We start from the raw sequence: 22,765 nt of genomic DNA on the forward strand, positions 1-22,765 counted from the left end.
GTTAACACTGTTGTTGTGTTAACACTGTCATTGTGTTAACACTGTCATTGTGTTAACACTGTTGTTGTGTTAACACTGTCGTTGTGTTAACACTGTTGTTGTGTTAACACTGTCGTTGTGTTAACACTGTTGTTGTGTTAACACTGTCGTTGTGTTAACACTGTTGTTGTGTTAACACTGTCGTTGTGTTAACACTGTTGAGTTGATTAACTCTGGTGTGTGGATAACTATTGTGTGTTGATAACTATTGTGTGTTGATAACTAATGTGTGTCGTTAACTCTGGTGTGTCGTTAACTCTGATGTGTCGATAACTATTGTGTGTTGATAACTATTGTGTGTTGATAACTATTGTGTGTCGTTAACTCTGGTGTGTTGATAACTATTGTGTGTCGTTAACTCTGGTGTGTTGATAACTATTGTGTGTCGTTAACTCTGGTGTGTTGATAACTATTGTGTGTCGTTAACTCTGGTGTGTTGATAACTATTGTGTGTCGTTAACTCTGGTGTGTCGATAACTATTGTGTGTCGTTAACTCTGGTGTGTCGTTAACTATTGTGTGTCGTTAACTCTGGTGTGTTGATAACTATTGTGTGTCGTTAACTCTGGTGTGTTGATAACTATTGTGTGTCGATAACTATTGTGTGTCGTTAACTCTGGTGTGTTGATAACTATTGTGTGTCGTTAACTCTGGTGTGTTGATAACTATTGTGTGTCGTTAACTCTGGTGTGTTGATAACTATTGTGTGTCGTTAACTCTGGTGTGTTGATAACTATTGTGTGTCGTTAACTCTGGTGTGTCGTTAACTATTGTGTGTCGATAACTATTGTGTGTCGTTAACTATTGTGTGTCGTTAACTCTGGTGTGTTGATAACTATTGTGTGTCGTTAACTATTGTGTGTCGTTAACTCTGGTGTGTTGATAACTATTGTGTGTCGTTAACTCTGGTGTGTTGATAACTATTGTGTGTCGTTAACTATTGTGTGTTGATAACTATTGTGTGTCGTTAACTCTGGTGTGTTGATAACTATTGTGTGTCGTTAACTCTGGTGTGTTGATAACTATTGTGTGTCGTTAACTCTGGTGTGTTGATAACTATTGTGTGTCGTTAACTCTGGTGTGTCGTTAACTATTGTGTGTCGATAACTATTGTGTGTCGATAACTATTGTGTGTCGTTAACTCTGGTGTGTTGATAACTATTGTGTGTCGTTAACTATTGTGTGTCGTTAACTCTGGTGTGTTGATAACTATTGTGTGTGGTTAACTATTGTGTGTCTCAGTGGCGTCGTGTGCGTCTGCTAGCACCGGCAGCACCATGTTGAGCCAGAGCAGCACGATCGAGGATCTCACTCCGACTGCTCCTTGTGCGCCGGTGACCTGTAAGTCCAGCTGTGACCCTTGACCCCAGCGACGACCTTCTGTCGCTCACTTTTAAATCAAATCTAAATTCAAATTTCTGTTCCTTCACTGTGAGCTGCCCCCTGGTGGACGTTTGTCCGAACTACATGCTTCAGACTTTGGTTGTGGTTTTATTTTCCTGTTTCTCTGATCGATCCATTGTTGACGATCAATAGAAAAACTCTTTAAATATTATTATATATTGATTTTCCTACAAACATCGTCATGTTATTTTATAGATTTAAACGAAAGTTACTATTTTGTCCATTTTTTGTTTTCAGGAAGTAACTAGTTAAAATAAAATGACAAATATTTAGTAAGAATATAGTTGTCCTGAGGAGGGGGTGAGGAGGGGTGAGGAGGGGGTGAGGAGGGGTGAGGAGGGGTGAGGAGGGGTGAGGAGGGGGTGAGGAGGGGTGAGGAGCGGGTGAGGAGGGGTGAGGAGGGGTGAGGAGGGGTGAGGAGGGGTGAGGAGGGGGTGAGGAGGGGGTGAGGAGGGGGTGAGGAGGGGGTGAGGAGGGGTGAGGAGGGGTGAGGAGGGGTGAGGAGGGGTGAGGAGGGGGTGAGGAGGGGTGAGGAGGGGTGAGGAGGGGTGAGGAGGGGTGAGGAGGGGGTGAGGAGGGGGTGAGGAGGGGTGAGGAGGGGGTGAGGGGGGGTGAGGAGGGGGTGAGGAGGGGTGAGGAGGGGGTGAGGAGCTGGTGAGGAGGGGTGAGGAGGGGTGAGGAGGGGGTGAGGAGCTGGTGAGGAGGGGGTGAGGAGGGGTGAGGAGGGTTGAGGAGGGGGTGAGGAGGGGGTGAGGAGCTGGTGAGGAGGGGTGAGGAGGTGGTGAGGAGGGGTGAGGAGGGGTGAGGAGGGGGTGAGGAGCTGGTGAGGAGGGGGTGAGGAGGGGGTGAGGAGGGGTGAGGAGGGGTGAGGAGCTGGTGAGGAGCTGGTGAGGAGGGGTGAGGAGGGGGTGAGGAGCGGGTGAGGAGCTGGTGAGGAGGGGTGAGGAGGGGGTGAGGAGGGCTGAGGAGGGGGTGAGGAGGGGTGAGGAGGGGGTGAGGAGCGGGTGAGGAGGGGGTGAGGATCTGGTGAGGAGCTGGTGAGGAGGGGTGAGGAGGGGTGAGGAGGGGTGAGGAGGGGGTGAGGAGGGGGTGAGGAGGGGTGAGGAGGGGGTGAGGAGGGGGTGAGGAGGGGTGAGGAGGGGATGAGGAGGGGTGAGGAGCTGGTGAGGAGGGGTGAGGAGGGGTGAGGAGGGGATGAGGAGGGATGAGGAGGGGTGAGGAGGGGTGAGGAGGGGTGAGGAGCTGGTGAGGAGCTGGTGAGGAGGGGTGAGGAGGGGTGAGGAGGGGTGAGGAGGGGTGAGGAGGGGGTGAGGAGGGGTGAGGAGCTGGTGAGGAGGGGTGAGGAGGGGTGAGGAGGGGTGAGGAGGGGTGAGGAGCTGGTGAGGAGGGGTGAGGAGGGGTGAGGAGGGGTGAGGAGCTGGTGAGGAGGGGTGAGGAGGGGTGAGGAGGGGTGAGGAGGGGTGAGGAGGGGTGAGGAGCTGGTGAGGAGGGGTGAGGAGGGGTGAGGAGCTGGTGAGGAGGGGTGAGGAGGGGGTGAGGAGCGGGTGAGGAGGGGTGAGGAGCTGGTGAGGAGCTGGTGAGGAGGGGTGAGGAGGGGTGAGGAGGGGTGAGGAGGAGGTGGTTTGAAGACTTTGAATCAAACAAACATTTATTGATTAACTTTAGACGATGTCAGGACGATCAGATGTTTCTTCTTCTACACTTTTGTTTCCTCCTCCTTTGTTCTTTTACTTCATGAATCACTGATGTTGTTCACTTGACGACCAACGGGGGAGGGAAAGATGAAAGATAGAAGGAGTGATAGAAGGAGGGATAGAAGGAGGGATAGAAGGAGGGACAGAAGGAGGGACAGAAGGAGTGATAGAAGGAGGGATAGAAGGAGGGGCAGAAGGAGGGACAGAAGGAGGGATAGAAGGAGTGATAGAAGGAGGGACAGAAGGAGGGACAGAAGGAGTGATAGAAGGAGGGACAGAAGGAGGGACAGAAGGAGTGATAGAAGGAGGGACAGAAGGAGGGACAGAAGGTAGAACAGAAGGAGGGACAAAGGGAGGGATAGAAGGAGGGACAGAAGGAGGGACAGAAGGTAGAACAGAAGGAGGGACAGAAGGAGGGACAGAAGGTAGAACAGAAGGAGGGACAAAGGGAGGGATAGAAGGAGGGACAGAAGGAGGGACAGAAGGTAGAACAGAAGGAGGGACAAAGGGAGGGATAGAAGGAGGGATAGAAGGAGGGAAGATGATTATGACAATGACGATGTCACCTGAATACAGTTGTTCAGTTGGTCCAAGAGGCTCCAAGTTTCCCTCTAGATAAGAATTCCACGATCAGCAGCAGCATCGACCTGAAGAAGAGTAAGTTCAGAAGTGAATCTCCTGACTCGGGTGAGACTCTTGTGACTCGGGTGAGACTCTTGTGACTCGGGTGAGACTCTTGTGACTCGGGTGAGACTCTTGTGACTCGGGTGAGACTCTTGTGACTCGGGTGAGACTCTTGTGACTCGGGTGAGACTCTCGTGACTCGGGTGAGACTCTCCTGACTCGGGTGAGACTCTCCTGACTCGGGTGAGACTCTTGTGACTCGGGTGAGACTCTTGTGACTCGGGTGAGACTCTCCTGACTCGGGTGAGACTCTCCTGACTCGGGTGAGACTCTTGTGACTCGGGTGAGACTCTCCTGACTCGGGTGAGACTCTTGTGACTCGGGTGAGACTCTCCTGACTCGGGTGAGACTCTCCTGACTCGGGTGAGACTCTTGTGACTCGGGTGAGACTCTCCTGACTCGGGTGAGACTCTCCTGACTCGGGTGAGACTCTTGTGACTCGGGTGAGACTCTCCTGACTCGGGTGAGACTCTCCTGACTCGGGTGAGACTCTTGTGACTCGGGTGAGACTCTTGTGACTCGGGTGAGACTCTTGTGACTCGGGTGAGACTCTCCTGACTCGGGTGAGACTCTCCTGACTCGGGTGAGACTCTTGTGACTCGGGTGAGACTCTTGTGACTCGGGTGAGACTCTCCTGACTTGGGTGAGACTCTCCTGACTCGGGTGAGACTCTTGTGACTCGGGTGAGACTCTTGTGACTCGGGTGAGACTCTTGTGACTCGGGTGAGACTCTCCTGACTTGGGTGAGACTCTCCTGACTCGGGTGAGACTCTCGTGACTCGGGTGAGACTCTTGTGACTCGGATGAGACTCTTGTGACTCGGGTGAGACTCTTGTGACTCGGGTGAGACTCTCCTGACTCGGGTGAGACTCTCGTGACTCGGGTGAGACTCTCCTGACTCGGGTGAGACTCTCCTGACTCGGGTGAGACTCTCGTGACTCGGGTGAGACTCTCCTGACTCGGGTGAGACTCTTGTGACTCGGGTGAGACTCTCCTGACTCGGGTGAGACTCTTGTGACTCGGGTGAGACTCTCCTGACTCGGGTGAGACTCTCCTGACTCGGGTGAGACTCTTGTGACTCGGGTGAGACTCTTGTGACTCGGGTGAGACTCTCCTGACTTGGGTGAGACTCTCCTGACTCGGGTGAGACTCTCCTGACTCGGGTGAGACTCTTGTGACTCGGGTGAGACTCTTGTGACTCGGGTGAGACTCTCCTGACTTGGGTAAGTAAGTAAGTAAGTAAGTAATATATATTTATATAGCGCTTTTCGAGACCAGGGTCACAAAGCGCTTTAACAATCAAAACAATACTCAAAACAGTACATACTTCAAAGATCAAGACAACACCGAGAACAACACAGGAGTTCGAGAAATTCAAGGAAAAGCCTGAACAAATAGAAACGTCTTAAGATGTTTCTTAAAGGAGTCAGTAGACTCCATCAAGCGCAAAGAGAGAGAAGATCGTTCCAAAGCTTAGGAGCAACAGCCTGAAAAGATTTCTCTCCTCTGGTCCTGAGCCGTGTGCGTGGAACCATCAGTAGATTCTGATCCACAGACCTCAGAGCCCGAGCTGGGGTGTAAGGCTGGATCAGATCAGTGATGTAAGGAGGAGCCTGACCATGAATAGATCTGAAAGTAAGAACCAGAATTTTAAAGTTGATCCTGAAAGAAACTGGAAGCCAGTGAAGAGTTTTAAGGACCGGAGAAATGTGAGTTCTTCTACTAGAGCGGGTCAGAATTCTCGCTGCAGAGTTCTGAATCAACTGCAGACGAGAAGATCCTTCTTGTTAAGACATGAAAACAAACTGTTACAATAGTCCAGACGAGAAGAAACAAACGCATGGATTACAAGCTCCAGATCATGTTGTGACAACATTTTCCTAAGTTTAGAGATTTTTCTCAGTTGAAGGAAACAGTTTCTGGTCAGTTTTCTACAGTGTTGAACAAGAGACATGTCTTTATCAAATACAACACCCAGGTTTCTCAGGCTCAGTTTGACAGACTGACCTAAGTCACCCAAGTACTGACTCAACCCTGGAATCGTATCATCAGGAGCAATCACCAGAGTTTCAGTTTTGTCCACATTAAGCTGTAAAGTGTTTTCACTCAGCCATTGTTTGATTTCTAGCAAACAATTGACTAAGCTGTTCAGCCTTTGGGGCTCAGTTGGGTCAAAAGAGCAGTAGAGCTGGATGTCATCAGCAAAAATGTGATAAGAAATATCTGGAAATCTCTGAATGATTTTACCAAGGGGAATCAAGTACAGCAAAAACAATAAAGGACCCAGAACAGAACCTTGAGGGACTCCACACAACAGATCTGCCGATTCAGACCTCATTTGATTGGCAGATACACTAAAACTGCGCCCAGAAAGGTAAGATGAGAACCATTCTAACACAGACCCAGACAGTCCCACTTCATCCCTTAGTCTTCTCAGCAGGATCTGGTGATCAACTGTGTCAAAGGCTGACGACAGATCCAAGAGAACCAGAACAGTGAATTTACCAGAGTCAGCCGACATCATGATGTCACTGGACACTTTCAATAAAGCTGTCTCCGTAGATGTTTACGGAAGCCAGACTGAAACTTCTCATGGATGTCGCTCTGATCCAAGAACAAAGACAGCTGCTCGGACACCACCTTCTCCAAGATCTTGGACAAGAAAGGGAGCTTAGAAATAGGCCTGAAATTACTGAGGTCAGTTGGGTCTAAGCCTGGTTTTTTGAGTAGAGGCTCCACAATGGCATGTTTAAATGCATTGGGAAAAACCCCTGTGGAAAGGGAGAGGTTCACCATATTGGTAACCCAGGGGCCAATTACATCAAATACTTTGATAAAAAGTCTACAAGGAAGGACGTCATCTGAGCAAGAGGAGGGTTTCATCTTGTTCACTAGTGCTGAAATATCACCCAAAGATACAGCAGAGAAGGATGACCAAGAGGAGGAGATGGGCTCAGAGACAGTAGGGGTTCCCAACAAAGGGGGAGAGATTTTCTCTTTGATCAATTTAATTTTGTCAATGAAAAATCTCAACAATGCATTGCTGTCAGCTTCACAGAAGACCGGCGTGATTTGAGGAGCAGGAGACACGAGAGAATTAATCGTGTCAAACAAAACTTTGGGGTTTTTCCTATTTGCTGCTACCAGTTTTCTGATGTAATCAGATCTAGCAGTTTCTACCATCTCATTGTAAGAAGTCAACAGATCCCTGAGGTGAAGTCTGTGCACCTCAAGTTTAGTAGACTTCCAGAGACGCTCAGTCTTTCGACAAAGTCTCCTCAGACTCAGGAGATCTTCATTTGTCCAAGGGCACCGTTTTTTCTGAATTTTCAAGTTCGATTTAACAGGTGCCACTTGATCTAGTATGAGGGTGAGACTCTCCTGACTCGGGTGAGACTCTCGTGACTCGGGTGAGACTCTTGTGACTCGGGTGAGACTCTTGTGACTCGGGTGAGACTCTTGTGACTCGGGTGAGACTCTTGTGACTCGGGTGAGACTCTCCTGACTTGGGTGAGACTCTTGTGACTCGGGTGAGACTCTCCTGACTCGGGTGAGACTCTCCTGACTCGGGTGAGACTCTTGTGACTCGGGTGAGACTCTCCTGACTCGGGTGAGACTCTTGTGACTCGGGTGAGACTCTTGTGACTCGGGTGAGACTCTTGTGACTCGGGTGAGACTCTTGTGACTCGGGTGAGACTCTTGTGACTCGGGTGAGACTCTTGTGACTCGGGTGAGACTCTTGTGACTCGGGTGAGACTCTTGTGACTCGGGTGAGACTCTTGTGACTCGGGTGAGACTCTCCTGACTTGGGTGAGACTCTCCTGACTCGGGTGAGACTCTTGTGACTCGGGTGAGACTCTCGTGACTCGGGTGAGACTCTTGTGACTCGGGTGAGACTCTTGTGACTCGGGTGAGACTCTCCTGACTCGGGTGAGACTCTTGTGACTCGGGTGAGACTCTTGTGACTCGGGTGAGACTCTCCTGACTCGGGTGAGACTCTCCTGACTCGGGTGAGACTCTTGTGACTCGGGTGAGACTCTTGTGACTCGGGTGAGACTCTTGTGACTCGGGTGAGACTCTCCTGACTCGGGTGAGACTCTTGTGACTCGGGTGAGACTCTTGTGACTCGGGTGAGACTCTTGTGACTCGGGTGAGACTCTCCTGACTCGGGTGAGACTCTTGTGACTCGGGTGAGACTCTTGTGACTCGGGTGAGACTCTTGTGACTCGGGTGAGACTCTCCTGACTTGGGTGAGACTCTCCTGACTCGGGTGAGACTCTCCTGACTTGGGTGAGACTCTCCTGACTCGGGTGAGACTCTCCTGACTTGGGTGAGACTCTCCTGACTCGGGTGAGACTCTTGTGACTCTGGTGAGACTCTTGTGACTCGGGTGAGACTCTCCTGACTTGGGTGAGACTCTCCTGACTCGGGTGATGAGACTCTTGTGACTCGGGTGAGACTCTTGTGACTCGGGTGAGACTCTCCTGACTCGGGTGAGACTCTTGTGACTCGGGTGAGACTCTTGTGACTCGGGTGAGACTCTTGTGACTCGGGTGAGACTCTCCTGACTCGGGTGAGACTCTCCTGACTCGGGTGAGACTCTCCTGACTCGGGTGAGACTCTTGTGACTCGGGTGAGACTCTTGTGACTCGGGTGAGACTCTTGTGACTCGGGTGAGACTCTTGTGACTCGGGTGAGACTCTTGTGACTCGGGTGAGACTCTCCTGACTCGGGTGAGACTCTCCTGACTCGGGTGAGACTCTTGGTCCAGATGTGAAAAGGGTCAACCTGGTGGGCGTTCTTGACCTCTGACGACCTTCACCTCTGGACTGACCTTTTGACCTCTGGTTTCAGCTCGTAAGCAGGAGATCATCAAGATGACGGAGCAGCTGATCGAGGCCATCAACAACGGGGATTTCGAGGCGTACACGTGAGTTTCTGAACGTGGGTTCGAGTCTGGAAAGTTCCTGAAGGAAAGTCTTCTTCACCAGGAGGATCTGTGACCCCGGCTTGACCTCGTTTGAACCCGAGGCTCTCGGGAATCTGGTGGAAGGAATGGACTTTCACAAGTTCTACTTTGAGAACCGTGAGTTCTGCAGTCGTTCCTCCCTTCCTTCCTTCCTTCCTTCCTACCTCCCTTCTTTCCTTCCTTCCTCCCTCCCTTCTTTCCTTCCTTCCTCCCTCCCTTCCTCCCTTCTTTCCTTCCTTCCTCCCTTCTTTCCTCCCTCCCTCCCTCCCTCCCTCCCTCCCTTCCTCCCTTCCTACCTTACTTCCTAACTCCCTCCCTTCCCTCCCTCCATTCCTTCTTTCCTTCCTCCCTTCTTTCCTCCCTTACTCCCTTCATTCCTCCCTCCCTCCCTCCCTTCCTTCCTTCCTTCCTTCCTTCCTCCCTTCCTTCCTCCCTCCCTCCCTCCCTTCCTTCCTCCCTCCCTCCCTCCCTTCCTTCCTCCCTCCCTCCCTTCCTCCCTCCCTCCCTCCCTTCCTACCTTACTTCCTAACTCCCTTCCTTCCTTCCTTCCTTCCTTCCTTCCTTCCTTCCTTCCTTCCTTCCTTCCTTCCCTCCCTCCCTTACTTCCTAACTCCCTCCCTTCCCTCCCTCCCTTACTTACTTCCTAACTCCCTCCCTTCCCTCCCTCCATTCCTTCTTTCCTTCCTTCCTTCCTTCCTCCCTCCCTCCCTCCCTTCCTTCCTTCCTTCCTTCCTTCCTTCCTTCCCTCCCTCCCTCCCTCCCTCCCTCCCTCCCTCCCTTCCTTCCTTCCTTCCTTCCTTCCTTCCTTCCTTCCCTCCTTCCCTCCTTCCCTCCCTCCCTCCCTCCCTCCATCCCTCCCTCCCTCCCTCCCTCCCTCCCTCCATCCCTCCCTCCTTGATCCTGATCAAACTTTCCTTCTCTCGTCCCAGTTCTGAGCAAGAACCTCAAGCCGGTCCACACCACCATCCTGAACCCTCACGTGCACCTGATCGGGGAGGAGGCGGCCTGCATCGCCTACATCCGCCTGACGCAGTACCTGGACAGCCAGGGTCGGCCTCGCTCCTGTCAGTCCGAGGAGACGAGGGTGTGGCACCGTCGCGACGCCAAGTGGCTCAACGTTCACTTCCACTGCTCAGGAGCTCCGGCGGCGCCGCTGCAGTGAACCTTGACCTCTGGCCCAGGTGAGTGTGCAGGTGAGAGTTCTTCGGATCATCCTCCTGCAGAACCGTCTCTGGGAGAAAATCAAAGTTTGACACTTGAGTCAAACAAAAGTAGAAAATAAATGTCATGAAACGCCTGCTCTTGTGATGCGTTCAATGTCGTAGGAACAGCAGAGTCAGAATTACTTGAACCATTTTCTTAAGCATAAACATAACTATTGATGTTTTCATTACTTTACGACGAATTAAACTCAAATATTTATACAAAATTATTATTATTTCGACAATACGGACGTTTGAACGACTTAAATAAATAGATGGTTTTCTTCTTCACTGTGTTAAATATTCGTGTTGTGTTCGAGGTCATCACACTGTTGTTGAGGTCATCAAAGCTGTGATGCTTTCATGGTCCAGAAATAAAAGTACGACCTTTATTGTCACGTAATCACAGCGTTAATGTTCGATCCAGTAGCTCTGAGCTCTGTTGGTTTAGTCTGGAGACTTTATTATACCAACATTGATATTGAATTCAAAGGACTATGAATTAAAAAATACTCTATTTAGAATTTTATTTCTTTTAAGTATTGTCATTAGAATATTAAAATGTATATGTATGTAATGTACAAAACACAATCATTGTGAAGTGATTAAAAAACATAAACATTTCACAGTTTTAAAATTTTAAAATATTAAATTCAGTGAATCAATATTCTGATGCGTGTGATAAACTTCAGAAAAAGAGTTTTTAACACTTTGAAACTTTTTTAAATGATAATAAACGTTGGTCCTATTTGCATAAATCTAGCCAATCACTGAAGGCACCACACATTATGAACCAATCACTGAAGGCACCGCACATTATGAACCAATCACTGAAGGCACCGCACATTATGAACCAATCACTGAAGGCACCACACATTATGAACCAATCACTGAAGGCACCGCACATTATGAACCAATCACTGAAGGCACCGCACATTATGAACCAATCACTGAAGGCACCACACATTATGAACCAATCACTGAAGGCACCACACATTATGAACCAATAACTGAAGGCACCGCACATTATGAACCAATCACTGAAGGCATCGCACATTATGAACCAATCACTGAAGGCACCACACATTATGAACCAATCACTGAAGGCACCGCACATTATGAACCAATCACTGAAGGCACCGCACATTATGAACCAATCACTGAAGGCACCGCACATTATGAACCAATCACTGAAGGCACCGCACATTATGAACCAATCACTGAAGGCACCGCACATTATGAACCAATCACTGACGGCACCACACATTATGAACCAATCACTGAAGGCACCGCACATTATGAACCAATCACTGAAGGCACCACACATTATGAACCAATCACTGAAGGCACCGCACATTATGAACCAATCACTGAAGGCACCACACATTATGAACCAATCAGAAGCAACAAGAGGCGGGTCTTTCATCACAGCACGACTCACACAACGAGTCGTCATAACAACAGCATACATCTGTCAATCTCTCCGTTGTCCGGGTTTTCTTACTAATTATATCATTTAAGATTAGTATTGTATCAGTAAGTTCCTCTCATGACCTTTGACCTGTTCTTCCCTCAGCTTTGCCTGAACCTTCAGAGGTGTTTGGAGCGTTTGTTCTCCGCGGCCGGAGTCGTGTCTGGATCCCGGGCTGGAAAAGAATCTGCTCGGAACGTTGTAAAAACACTAGAGTGGGTGGGTTTGGGGGGGAAACGTCACAATATAGGTTTGAAAATAGAAAATAAAAACAACACTGAACCCCTGGCTGACCCCTGGCGGGCGTGAGAGGGTCCTGCAGGTGGTGCATGATTCTGGTGGTGGGGGGGGTCGTCTGTCCTCACAGCCTTCGTCTGCGTGTTTGTGTCTGAAACATGTAATAAACTTCATCATATTAGTATCAAATACTCTCACGGTTTAAAACAGGAAGCACTGAAGGGACCTTTTTATTTGTCTTTCCTCGTGACCTTCGTTTCGTCCACGAGATGTTTGGATATTTATACGCGAGTCAGAGCATGTGTGTGTGTGGAGGAGAGTTGGTTTTATATGTACAAGTGTATCATTTTAGGTCCCTGCCTGTAAATACAAACACACACACCTTGCATGTACACACACGTGTCTGGACTTCCTGAAGTTGCAGAATCTTTCGACCTGCAGTGTTGCGACTCATCCACACGATGGCAGCATTATGTCATCCACACGTGTTCTTTCTTGCACTTCTTTGGTGGGTTTTTTTTTCTGCAACTTCAGATTCTGGTCCGACTTCCTGCCTTGAATTGTCCGCCGCTGACCAGCCGTCACGACAGGTAGCAGCACGCGTGTGACGACAACGATGATGTCACCCTCTGGCCCGTCTCTCGTTCTGATGTCAAACGTATAAATGTCCGTCTTGGCTTGTTGTTCTCCTGTGTGAAGTCCTGCCACTATTTTATAAGCATGTTCAAAAAGGGAATGCAGTGCAGAGATTATGACAAACAAAAAAAGGCATGATGGGAAAAGGGCTACGGTGGCCTGGAGGTTCTGTGTCTTTTCATTTGCTGAAGGCAATCAATGGATTTGTTCCCTTCTTTGTCACGGGTTCTGTCGTAGTCGTTGTTGTTGTTGTTGGTGTGTTGATGTTTTATCAGATTTTACCTGAAAAAAAAAGTTCAATTCCTCACACGAAGCGACACAAAAGCACACGCCCTCTCACACGCCCTCTAGAGGAGAGAGCTGCGTTTACGCTACAGGTTTTGAAAACGACATTTTCAACGAGTCACAAGTTTCGTCATCAGCAGAAATAAATGCCGCGTTGGTTACACAACATTGTGATGTCACGACAACATTGTTATGTCACGACAACGTGATTATTAGATCAAATATTTTTCACCTTTAAATTGTAAAAACTCAAAAAGTGTTAATGCATTTGTTTCACTACACCACAGACACACATTTACTACACAAAAAACAGGGTCAACGTCACAAATACACAACATTCCGTCCAGCGAGGTTCGAACATCATTGTGTCTTCTTTTGGTTTGAGTCACAACAGGTTAACGACTTCAAGAGTCTCAGTGTTGTACATAGACTACGTGACCAAATATAAAACACACACAGACTCACAACAATATATGCAGCGCTACACAACACAAGCATGTTTCCACTCATCCCTCGCTCTTTTCTTGGTGGGGTTTTGAACACAGGTTGATTTAAGAGGTTCTAAAAAAAAAGGTTTCAAATGTCCTGCATCAGTGTCGACAAGTCTTCACTCTTTCTTTTCGTTTGCATGAAGACTCTGGTAACAAAAGTCCAACAGTTGAAACTACAAGTGTTCGTTTGAATGGTTGTTCTTGATCGGTTTGTTATTACTGGAGAATATTTAATAAAAAACAAAAACTCGCCTGCTGGTCGTTTGTGGATCAATGTTGTTCAGAGACAGTGATTGAAGTGACAGATGTGTTCGATGTCCTCGGATCCTTCAGCCTCAGTCTTGAACAGGTGACGTCACAGGTGGAGCTCCTGGCTCAGCTCACTTCATCTTGAACAGGTGACGTCACAGGTGGAGCTCCTGGCTCAGCTCACTTCATCTTGAACAGGTGACGTCACAGGTGGAGCTCCTGGCTCAGCTCACTTCATCATGAACAGGTGACGTCACAGGTGGAGCTCCTGGCTCAGCTCACTTCATCATGAACAGGTGACGTCACAGGTGGAGCTCCTGGCTCAGCTCACTTCATCATGAACAGGTGACGTCACAGGTGGAGCTCCTGGCTCAGCTCACTTCATCATGAGCAGGTGACGTCACAGGTGGAGCTCCTGGCTCAGCTCACTTCATCATGAACAGGTGACGTCACAGGTGGAGCTCCTGGCTCAGCTCACTTCATCATGAACAGGTGACGTCACAGGTGGAGCTCCTGGCTCAGCTCACTTCATCATGAACAGGTGACGTCACAGGTGGAGCTCCTGGCTCAGCTCACTTCATCATGAACAGGTGACGTCACAGGTGGAGCTCCTGGCTCAGCTCACTTCATCATGAACAGGTGACGTCACAGGTGGAGCTCCTGGCTCAGCTCACTTCATCATGAACAGATGACGTCTCAGGTGGAGCTCCTGGCTCAGCTCACTTCATCATGAACAGGTGACGTCTCAGGTGGAGCTCCTGGCTCAGCTCACTTCATCATGAACAGGTGACGTCACAGGTGGAGCTCCTGGCTCAGCTCACTTCATCATGAACAGGTGACGTCTCAGGTGGAGCTCCTGGCTCAGCTCACTTCATCATGAACAGGTGACGTCACAGGTGGAGCTCCTGGCTCAGCTCACTTCATCATGAACAGCCGACGTCTCAGGTGGAGCTCCTGGCTCAGCTCACTTCATCATGAACAGATGACGTCACAGGTGGAGCTCCTGGCTCAGCTCACTTCATCATGAACAGGTGACGTCTCAGGTGAGACTGAGACGGAATTAAAGCAGAATTATACTGAGGAATAATTGAGCAGTTTTGACCGTGAATGAGAAACACTTTACTGAACTGAAGACAATATGTTTGTCTGAAGGAAGGAAGAATGAAAGGAAGCAAGAAAGAGTGGAAGGAAGGAAGAAAGAGAGGAAGGAAGGAAGGAAGAAAGAGTGGAAGGAAGGAAGAAAGAGTGGAAGCAAGGAAGGTTGAAAAAAAGGATCTGTGGAAGGAAGGAAGAGTGAAAGGAAGGAAGAAAGAGTGGAAGGAAGGAAGGAAGCAAGAAAGAGTGGATGGAAGGAAGGAAGAAAGAGTGGAATCAAGGAAGGGTGGAAGGAAGGAAGGAGTTTATAAACTTTATTTATAAAGCCCTTTAAAAAACAGCAGTTGGTACAAAGTGCTGAAGATCATAAAAATGATTAAATGAAGAAAAGGTAAAAACACTAAGATAATAAAATAACACAAGAACATATTTCGCGATAACAACAAAATGCTTCGACTCATGAAATCAATAAACTTAATACTCAATAAGGTTAATTAATGGCTGATAATGGCTGGTCAAGGTCTAAAGATCGTCCAGTTCATGGTTCTTTATATTCCATGGACATATTCCAACTCCTGTTTTTGAAAGTTACACGTCTCTTAAGACAGTGTGATATTGTGTTGTTCCTTCACGGCCCATTTCCCTTTGAAACACTACATTTCGAACAACAGTTTTAATGATATTTCTCTCTATATTTCACTACAATAACAGTGTTAGCTAGCGTTAGCCACTGTTAGCACTGTCCGCATTATAGTTTACATATACATTTAAAACACTTCAGAAACACTTCTATACATATGCGTCGAACAAGAATGTAGACTCGACCGACGTAGTGGTGAAAACACTAGTTAAAGTGGAATAAACACAACATTACAGGAGCTCAACTCACTGTTGACAATTCAACAATTCTGAAAATTAAATGAAACACTGATAAAGTTACTTCAGGAAAAAAACGTTAATATCAACAAACCATAATTTTAGGATATTCTAACAACCATTTATTTCAAAAGACTAGTACACAAGCTTTGATTTTGAAGGCTCTGATATTGACGAGTAAAAAACAACAAATGAGTTGAAAGAGTTTTTGGTTCTGCCAGCTCTTTTACGAAATGCTGAAATATGTTTAAAATTGTTTCTCTCAAGACTCTCCAGAGTGAAGTCTCATGTGTGTCTTACAGCCTCCACTAGTTGTAAAACCTTTACCACACTGAGAGCAGATGTGAGGTTTTTCTCCAGTGTGACTTCTCATGTGTATTTTGAGGTCCCAACTGTTTCTGAAACCTTTACTACACTGTGAGCAGATGTACATTTTTTCTTCAGTGTGACTTCTCAGGTGAGTCTTAAGGTTCCCACTGCTTATGAAACCTTTGCCACACTGAGAGCAGATGTAAGGTTTTTCTCCAGTATGAGTTCTCGAGTGTATTTTCAGGTGTGAACCGATTTTAAAACTTTTACCACAATGAGAGCAGATGTAAGGTTTTTCTCCAGTGTGAATTCTCACGTGTGACTTCAGGTCCCAACTGTTTGTAAAATATTTACCACACTGGGAGCAGATGTAAGGTTTTTCTCCAGTGTGAATCCGCATGTGTATCTTCAGGTGACATTTTGAGGGACATTTTCTCCCACACTCAGAACAGGTCACTGACCTCTGATCATCTTTCTTTTTGCTGACAGCAACCATCCGGTTCTTCACAGAGTTTGAAGTTGACAGAGAGTCACTGGTTTCTCTCCAGTCTTCACTGTCATCAGTGTCAGATTCAGAACACGGTGACCTCTGGTGGTCGGAGAGTAGAATTATATTCAAGTCTGGTTCTGGTCCTCCACATTCTTTTTCATCAGCTTCTATTTTGATGTCTTTGATTGTCCAGCTGGTCAAAGACTCTCCTTCATCTTCTTCATCTTTAACCTTCTCATGGACAGGAGTGAAGGAAACTTCGTTTTCTCTTCTGAAGACACGAGGTTCTTGTTCCTCATGACTCAGACTGGAGCTGCACTCCTCCTGCTCCTCACTAGAAACTTCTTCTTCCTTTACCAGCACCTGCAGAACATCTACAGGGACACAAACACACTTCAGTCTCTGGATCATTCCTTCTTTCTTTGAGTTCCTGTCGTGTGGGAAGCTCAAGTCCTGACCTGCTCCCCTGTGTCTATTTTATGGGATGTGTTTACACCAAAAGAGGAAAGTTATACAACAGACCGGAGCCAAGAAAACAACTTAAACGGTCATTGTCAATAAATCATGTAACTTCGGGGAAATAAACGCTAACTAAGGACTGCCCACTGTGGAAGATCTTTAAAATTAAATGTGAATAATTGTGTCTTTGTGTGTCCTGTGACAGACGCGTCCTGTCCAGGGTGTCCCCCGTCTCTTGCCCCAAGAAGCTGGGACAGACTCCAGCCCCCCTGTGATCCCCATAAGAGAATGAATGAATAATAATAGTAAATTGTGTTCTAAGCATTGTTAACAATTTAACCCCAACTTTTTAACTTATTTTGTGTTTTTTTACTTGTTATGTTGTACAAAAATATTCCATAGATTCATGTTCTCAGCTGAAGCATATGTACATCGAGTGTCAGTGAAACTAATCGCTCAAACTATTGGATGGACTGAAAAATCTGGATCGAGACATCGTGACTTATTATAGTGCATTATGAATCCTAAGATGGATTTAATAGTCACCGCAAGACAATATGTTCACTTTAAAGCTCAGAATAGTTCTTAAGCAACAAGAGTGAAGACAAATAAAAGTTATACAACACAGTGTTTAGACATTATTTATATTCTTACACATATTTCACCAGCGAGTTTATTCTCAAGATTGTACTACCTCAGTATTTGTTTTGTTAGACTAGAAGAGATATATTCCATTGTATTCTGTTTTAAATCTGAATATAGAACAATTACACAGAAGATATCATTGTTGATGGTGAGTTTGTTGTGAAATATATAAGTTAAAATATTGTAAACTCAACTTTGTTTTCCTAGAGACCTGGTAAAGAGATGTATAGGTTTCACAATAAGCGTTTAACGATGTTAGAAGCCTGTAAAAACATTTTTTTAGCAAAAATGCGTTTCCTCTTGTTTGAGATTTAAAATAAAGTCACGATATTTAAAATCACTGTTTCCCCAAAACGTTATAATAAAAACAATAAGGCAACAATATTAATGAATTCTCTCGGTGAACATTCGGCTCAAATACATTTCGAACAACAGTTTTAATGATATTTCTCTCTATATTTCACTACAATAACAGTGTTAGCTAGCGTTAGCCACTGTTAGCACTGTCCGCATTATAGTTTACATATACATTTAAAACACTTCAGAAACACTTCTATACATATGCGTCGAACAAGAATGTAGACTCGACCGACGTAGTGGTGAAAACACTAGTTAAAGTGGAATAAACACAACATTACAGGAGCTCAACTCACTGTTGACAATGCGCGCCGCCATCTTGGATTTTGAAACTCGGGGATGTGGATCCTGTCAGTACATCATACACTATCCTGGCTGCGCATGCGCGGCGTCGCGAATTTGATGACGCCACTACGGTTCTCTTACAAAGACCAAACACGTTCAACCTACAGTATCCGGGCTGCGCATGCGCGGGATTTACTTGAAAGCGGTTTAAAAACTCTTTAACGTGGAGTCAAAGTTGTCCAACAATGATTTTAAACTTATTGTGTTGTTATGAAATAAACACGTGACGAACATCCGATCTTTGTTTACTTCATTAGTATTTTGTACACATCGCTATTATTAAACGAATCATAAATAAATGTTTGGACTGAGAATAATAGAATCTAAATCTAAACTTTGACTAACTGTACGATACAAACCATAGTCTGTTTGAAATGAATTGATTTATAATGAGCTTTATTTTTATTCAGTGATTTCTAAAGTAGCATTTGATGACGTACAAAACTAGCGCCTCTGTCCACCGTCGTGTCTGTGGGTTGCCATGGTTGCAGTGCTTTTTGATTTGTGACGTCGCACTGATGATGACGTTGATGGTTCTCATCTGTGCCTGAGAGAGTTCGTGTGCTCTAGCAACGTCCACTGCTTTCTCCAAGTCACTTCTGAAGGTTCAAAGGTTTCTCTCTCACTCTGAGTTGATTCCAAACACGACGCGGTCGCGGATCATCTCATCCTCACTTGCAAACACAGTCTTTCACCAGCAGCTTCAGCTCCGTGACAAACTGTTGTTTCTGTGTTACCCTGCACTTTCTCATGAAACCTGGATCTGGCAAATAGGGTGTTCTTCTTTGGCATCACGTATTCCTCGAAGTGGTCATAGTAGATCCTCACACACACAGAAACCTTCAAATAAGTTGATACAACTTTATCACCTTTACATGATCTAATTTGATCAGATATCGCTGATGTTATACGTTCTTTATTTCTTGATGTTTCTTGTTAAGTTGCTTCATTTCTGTCAGATATGTCTCATAAACAGGATAAAAAAGTTGGTGCTGCTGCAGTTGTTATGGCAACAGATGTGTCAACAACATGTTCACAGCCTGCAGATGACGTGTACATTTGCATATTTCAATGAAACAAGAGTAAAAACAGTGTAATTACCACAGAGGCGACAAAAGACGACAGTAATTGAATTATTATAACATTGTTATACATCTTAAGCTTTCTTTGTGATTCAATATTAAACCCAAAGTATTTAAACATGTATTTAAATATATTATCTGTAAAAACACAACAGAAAGAAAGTCACACACGAACATGCATCGATGTCCATCAGGGCCGACGATGACGGAGAGATTATGGATCAACTTCAATCCTGTGTTTGCTGCTGCACTGGTTTTCTGAGTGAAGTCGACTTTAAGATTGTTTGACAATTTTATTACAACAATTCTGAAAATTAAATGAAACACCGATAAAGATACTTCAGGAGAACAACGTTAATATCAAAAAAATCACTTTAGGATATTCTACAACCATTTATTTCAAAAGACTAGTACATAAGATTTGATTTTGAAGACTCTGAATTCCTGTAAAAACACTTTCAAATCAGGGAGAAACAGATAATGACGAGTAAAAAACAACAAATGAGTTGATAAAGTGTCTGATCAGAAGAAAGTGTTTCGTGTTGCTGGCTCTTTTAAGAAATGCTGAAATTTGTTTAAAATTGTTCATCAAATCAGTAAATCTGATTGTCATGTACAATGTTACATCAAACATCCTCATGAGGTTTACACATCCATGCATCTATAGATCGTCTCATTTATTCATGAACGACACATGACCCCTGAATAGAGGGATGCGTCTGTACATAACCAGCAGCAATATTAACTTCCTGCTGGTATCAATCAGATCAGTTTTACTCAGTTCAGTTGTGAGAGGTGTTAAATAATTACCATTTCTTAAATGATCAGTTCTTAAGATGAGACAAATGGTGTCATCTGTGGGGGTCAAAGGGCACAAGATTCTCCAGTTCATGGTTGTTATGTATATTCCATAGATATATTCCAACTACAGTTGTAGAGTTTTACGAAACACACCTGGATTATATTGCGGTGTAATACTTGTATGTGCCTCTTAAGACTTTCCAGAGTGAAGTCTCATGTGTTTCGTACAGCCTTTACTAGTTGTAAAACCTTTACCACACTCAGAGCAGATGTAAGGTTTTTCTCCAGTGTGAATTCTCACATGCGTCATTAGAGATGAACTACATGTAAAACCTTTATTACAATGAGAGCAGATGTAAGGTTTTTCTCCAGAGTGAGCTCTCACATGTAACTTCAGGCCTCCGCTAGTTGTAAAATGTTTACCACACTGAGAGCAGATGTAAGGTTTTTCTCCAGTGTGAATTCTCACATGTGCTTTCAGGTCTCCCCTAGTTGTAAAGCCTTTACCACACTCAGAGCAGACATAAGGTTTTTCTCCAGTGTGAATTCTTAAATGTGCCTTCAGGTCTCCACTAGTTGTAAAACCTTTACTACAATCAGAGCAGACATAAGGTTTTTCTCCAGTGTGAATTCTCACGTGTGTCTTCAGGCCTCCACTAGTTGTAAAACCTTTGCCACACTGAGAGCAGATGCAAGGTTTTTCTCCAGTGTGACTTCTCATGTGTGCCTTCAGGTGTGAACTAATTTTAAAACCTTTACCACACTGAGAGCAGACGTAAGGTTTTTCTCCAGTGTGAATTCTCACGTGTGTCTTCAGGCTTCCACTAGTTGAAAAACCTTTACCACACTGAGAGCAGATGTAAGGTTTTTCTCCAGTGTGACTTCTTACGTGTGACTTCAGGTCCCAACTGTTTGTAAAACTATTACCACACTGGGAGCAGATGTAAGGTTTTTCTCCAGTGTGAATCCGCATGTGTATCTTCAGGTGACATTTTGAGGGACATTTTCTCCCACACTCAGAACAGGTCACTGACCTCTGATCATCTTTCTTTTTGCTGACAGCAACCATCCGGTTCTTCACAGAGTTTGAAGTTGACAGAGAGTCACTGGTTTCTCTCCAGTCTTCGCTGTCATCAGTGTCAGATTCAGAAGACGGTGACCTCTGGTGGTCAGAGAGTAGAATTGAATTCAAGTCTGGTTCTGGTCCTCCACATTCTTTTTCATCAGCTTCTATTTTGATGTCTTTGATTGTCCAGCTGGTCAAAGACTCTCCTTCATCTTCTTCATCTTTAACCTTCTCATGGACAGGAGTGAAGGAAACTTCGTTTTCTCTTCTGAAGACACGAGGTTCTTGTTCCTCATGACTCAGACTGGAGCTGCACTCCTCCTGCTCCTCACTAGAAACTTCTTCTTCCTTTACCAGCACCTGCAGAACATCTACAGGGACACAAACACACTTCAGTCTCTGGATCATTCCTTCTTTCTTTGAGTTCCTGTCGTGTGGGAAGCTCAAGTCCTGACCTGCTCCCCTGTGTCTATTTTATGGGATGTGTTTACACCAAAAGAGGAAAGTTATACAACAGACCGGAGCCAAGAAAACAACTTAAACGGTCATTGTCAATAAATCATGTAACTTCGGGGAAATAAACGCTAACTAAGGACTGCCCACTGTGGAAGATCTTTAAAATTAAATGTGAATAATTGTGTCTTTGTGTGTCCTGTGACAGACGCGTCCTGTCCAGGGTGTCCCCCGTCTCTTGCCCCAAGAAGCTGGGACAGACTCCAGCCCCCTTGTGATCCCCATAAGAGAATGAATGAATAATAATATTAAATTGTGTTCTAAGCATTGTTAACAATTTAACCCCAACTTTTTAACTTATTTTGTGTTTTTTTACTTTGACGTTGTACAAAAATATTCCATAGATTCATGTTCTCAGCTGAAGCATATGTACATCGAGTGTCAGTGAAACTAATCGCTCAAACTATTGGATGGACTGAAAAATCTGGATCGAGACATCGTGACTTATTATAGTGCATTATGAATCCTAAGATGGATTTAATAGTCACCGCAAGACAATATGTTCACTTTAAAGCTCAGAATAGTTCTTAAGCAACAAGAGTGAAGACAAATAAAAGTTATACAACACAGTGTTTAGACATTATTTATATTCTTACACATATTTCACCAGCGAGTTTATTCTCAAGATTGTACTACCTCAGTATTTGTTTTGTTAGACTAGAAGAGATATATTCCATTGTATTCTGTTTTAAATCTGAATATAGAACAATTACACAGAAGATATCATTGTTGATGGTGAGTTTGTTGTGAAATATATAAGTTAAAATATTGTAAACTCAACTTTGTTTTCCTAGAGACCTGGTAAAGAGATGTATAGGTTTCACAATAAGCGTTTAACGATGTTAGAAGCCTGTAAAAACATTTTTTTTTTTAGCAAAAATGCGTTTCCTCTTGTATGAGATTTAAAATAAAGTCACGATATTTAAAATCACTGTTTCCCCAAAACGTAATAATAAAAACAACAAGGCAACAATATTAATGAATTCTCTCGGTGAACATTCGGCTCAAATACATTTCGAACAACAGTTTTAATGATATTTCTCTCTATATTTCACTACAATAACAGTGTTAGCTAGCGTTAGCCACTGTTAGCACTGTCCGCATTATAGTTTACATATACATTTAAAACACTTCAGAAACACTTCTATACATATGCGTCGAACAAGAATGTAGACTCGACCGACGTAGTGGTGAAAACACTAGTTAAAGTGGAATAAACACAACATTACAGGAGCTCAACTCACTGTTGACAATGCGCGCCGCCATCTTGGATTTTGAAACTCGGGGATGTGGATCCTGTCAGTACATCATACACTATCCTGGCTGCGCATGCGCGGCGTCGCGAACTTGATGACGCCAAACACGTT

The 22,765-nt window shown here is 45.2% G+C and overlaps 3 protein-coding genes across 10 annotated transcripts in view; 1 reads left to right on the plus strand and 2 right to left on the minus strand.

The window, feature by feature from the left end:
* The window catches only part of camk2g2 (calcium/calmodulin-dependent protein kinase (CaM kinase) II gamma 2), a 67,613-nt gene extending 54,251 nt beyond the window's left edge, over positions 1-13,362 (plus strand). For 5 of the 8 annotated variants that reach the window (XM_087802579.1, XM_087802578.1, XM_087802581.1 and 2 more), the window contains 6 exons: positions 1,281-1,379; positions 3,713-3,793; positions 8,675-8,750; positions 8,812-8,906; positions 9,719-9,970; positions 11,568-13,362. In XM_087802579.1, the coding sequence (XP_087658705.1) occupies positions 1,281-1,379; positions 3,713-3,793; positions 8,675-8,750; positions 8,812-8,906; positions 9,719-9,951 (584 nt within the window). In that variant the 3' untranslated portion in view covers positions 9,952-9,970; positions 11,568-13,362. The remainder of the gene's footprint in view (positions 1-1,280; positions 1,380-3,712; positions 3,794-8,674; positions 8,751-8,811; positions 8,907-9,718; positions 9,971-11,567) is intronic. The other 3 variants (XM_087802585.1, XM_087802583.1, XM_087802584.1) reach the window with 1 other exon arrangement.
* Positions 13,363-14,953: 1,591 nt separating this feature from the next.
* Positions 14,954-17,922, minus strand: LOC148068920 (uncharacterized). The gene is made up of 2 exons (XM_087802607.1): positions 17,888-17,922; positions 14,954-16,504 (listed from the first exon to the last, which is right to left on the minus strand). The coding sequence occupies exons 1-2, from the start codon at positions 17,907-17,909 to the stop codon at positions 15,594-15,596; spliced, it is 933 nt and encodes a 310-aa protein (XP_087658733.1). The 5' UTR covers positions 17,910-17,922; the 3' UTR covers positions 14,954-15,593.
* Positions 17,923-18,315: 393 nt separating this feature from the next.
* On the minus strand, positions 18,316-22,677 carry LOC148068921 (uncharacterized). Its single transcript, XM_087802596.1, has 2 exons — positions 22,643-22,677; positions 18,316-21,256 (listed from the first exon to the last, which is right to left on the minus strand). The coding sequence occupies exons 1-2, from the start codon at positions 22,662-22,664 to the stop codon at positions 20,010-20,012; spliced, it is 1,269 nt and encodes a 422-aa protein (XP_087658722.1). The 5' UTR covers positions 22,665-22,677; the 3' UTR covers positions 18,316-20,009.
* Positions 22,678-22,765: the final 88 nt, after the last annotated feature.

Source organism: Callionymus lyra, chromosome 11 (genome assembly GCF_982586985.1).
Source record: "Callionymus lyra chromosome 11, fCalLyr1.hap1.1, whole genome shotgun sequence".
NCBI classification, from domain to species: domain Eukaryota; kingdom Metazoa; phylum Chordata; class Actinopteri; order Syngnathiformes; family Callionymidae; genus Callionymus; species Callionymus lyra.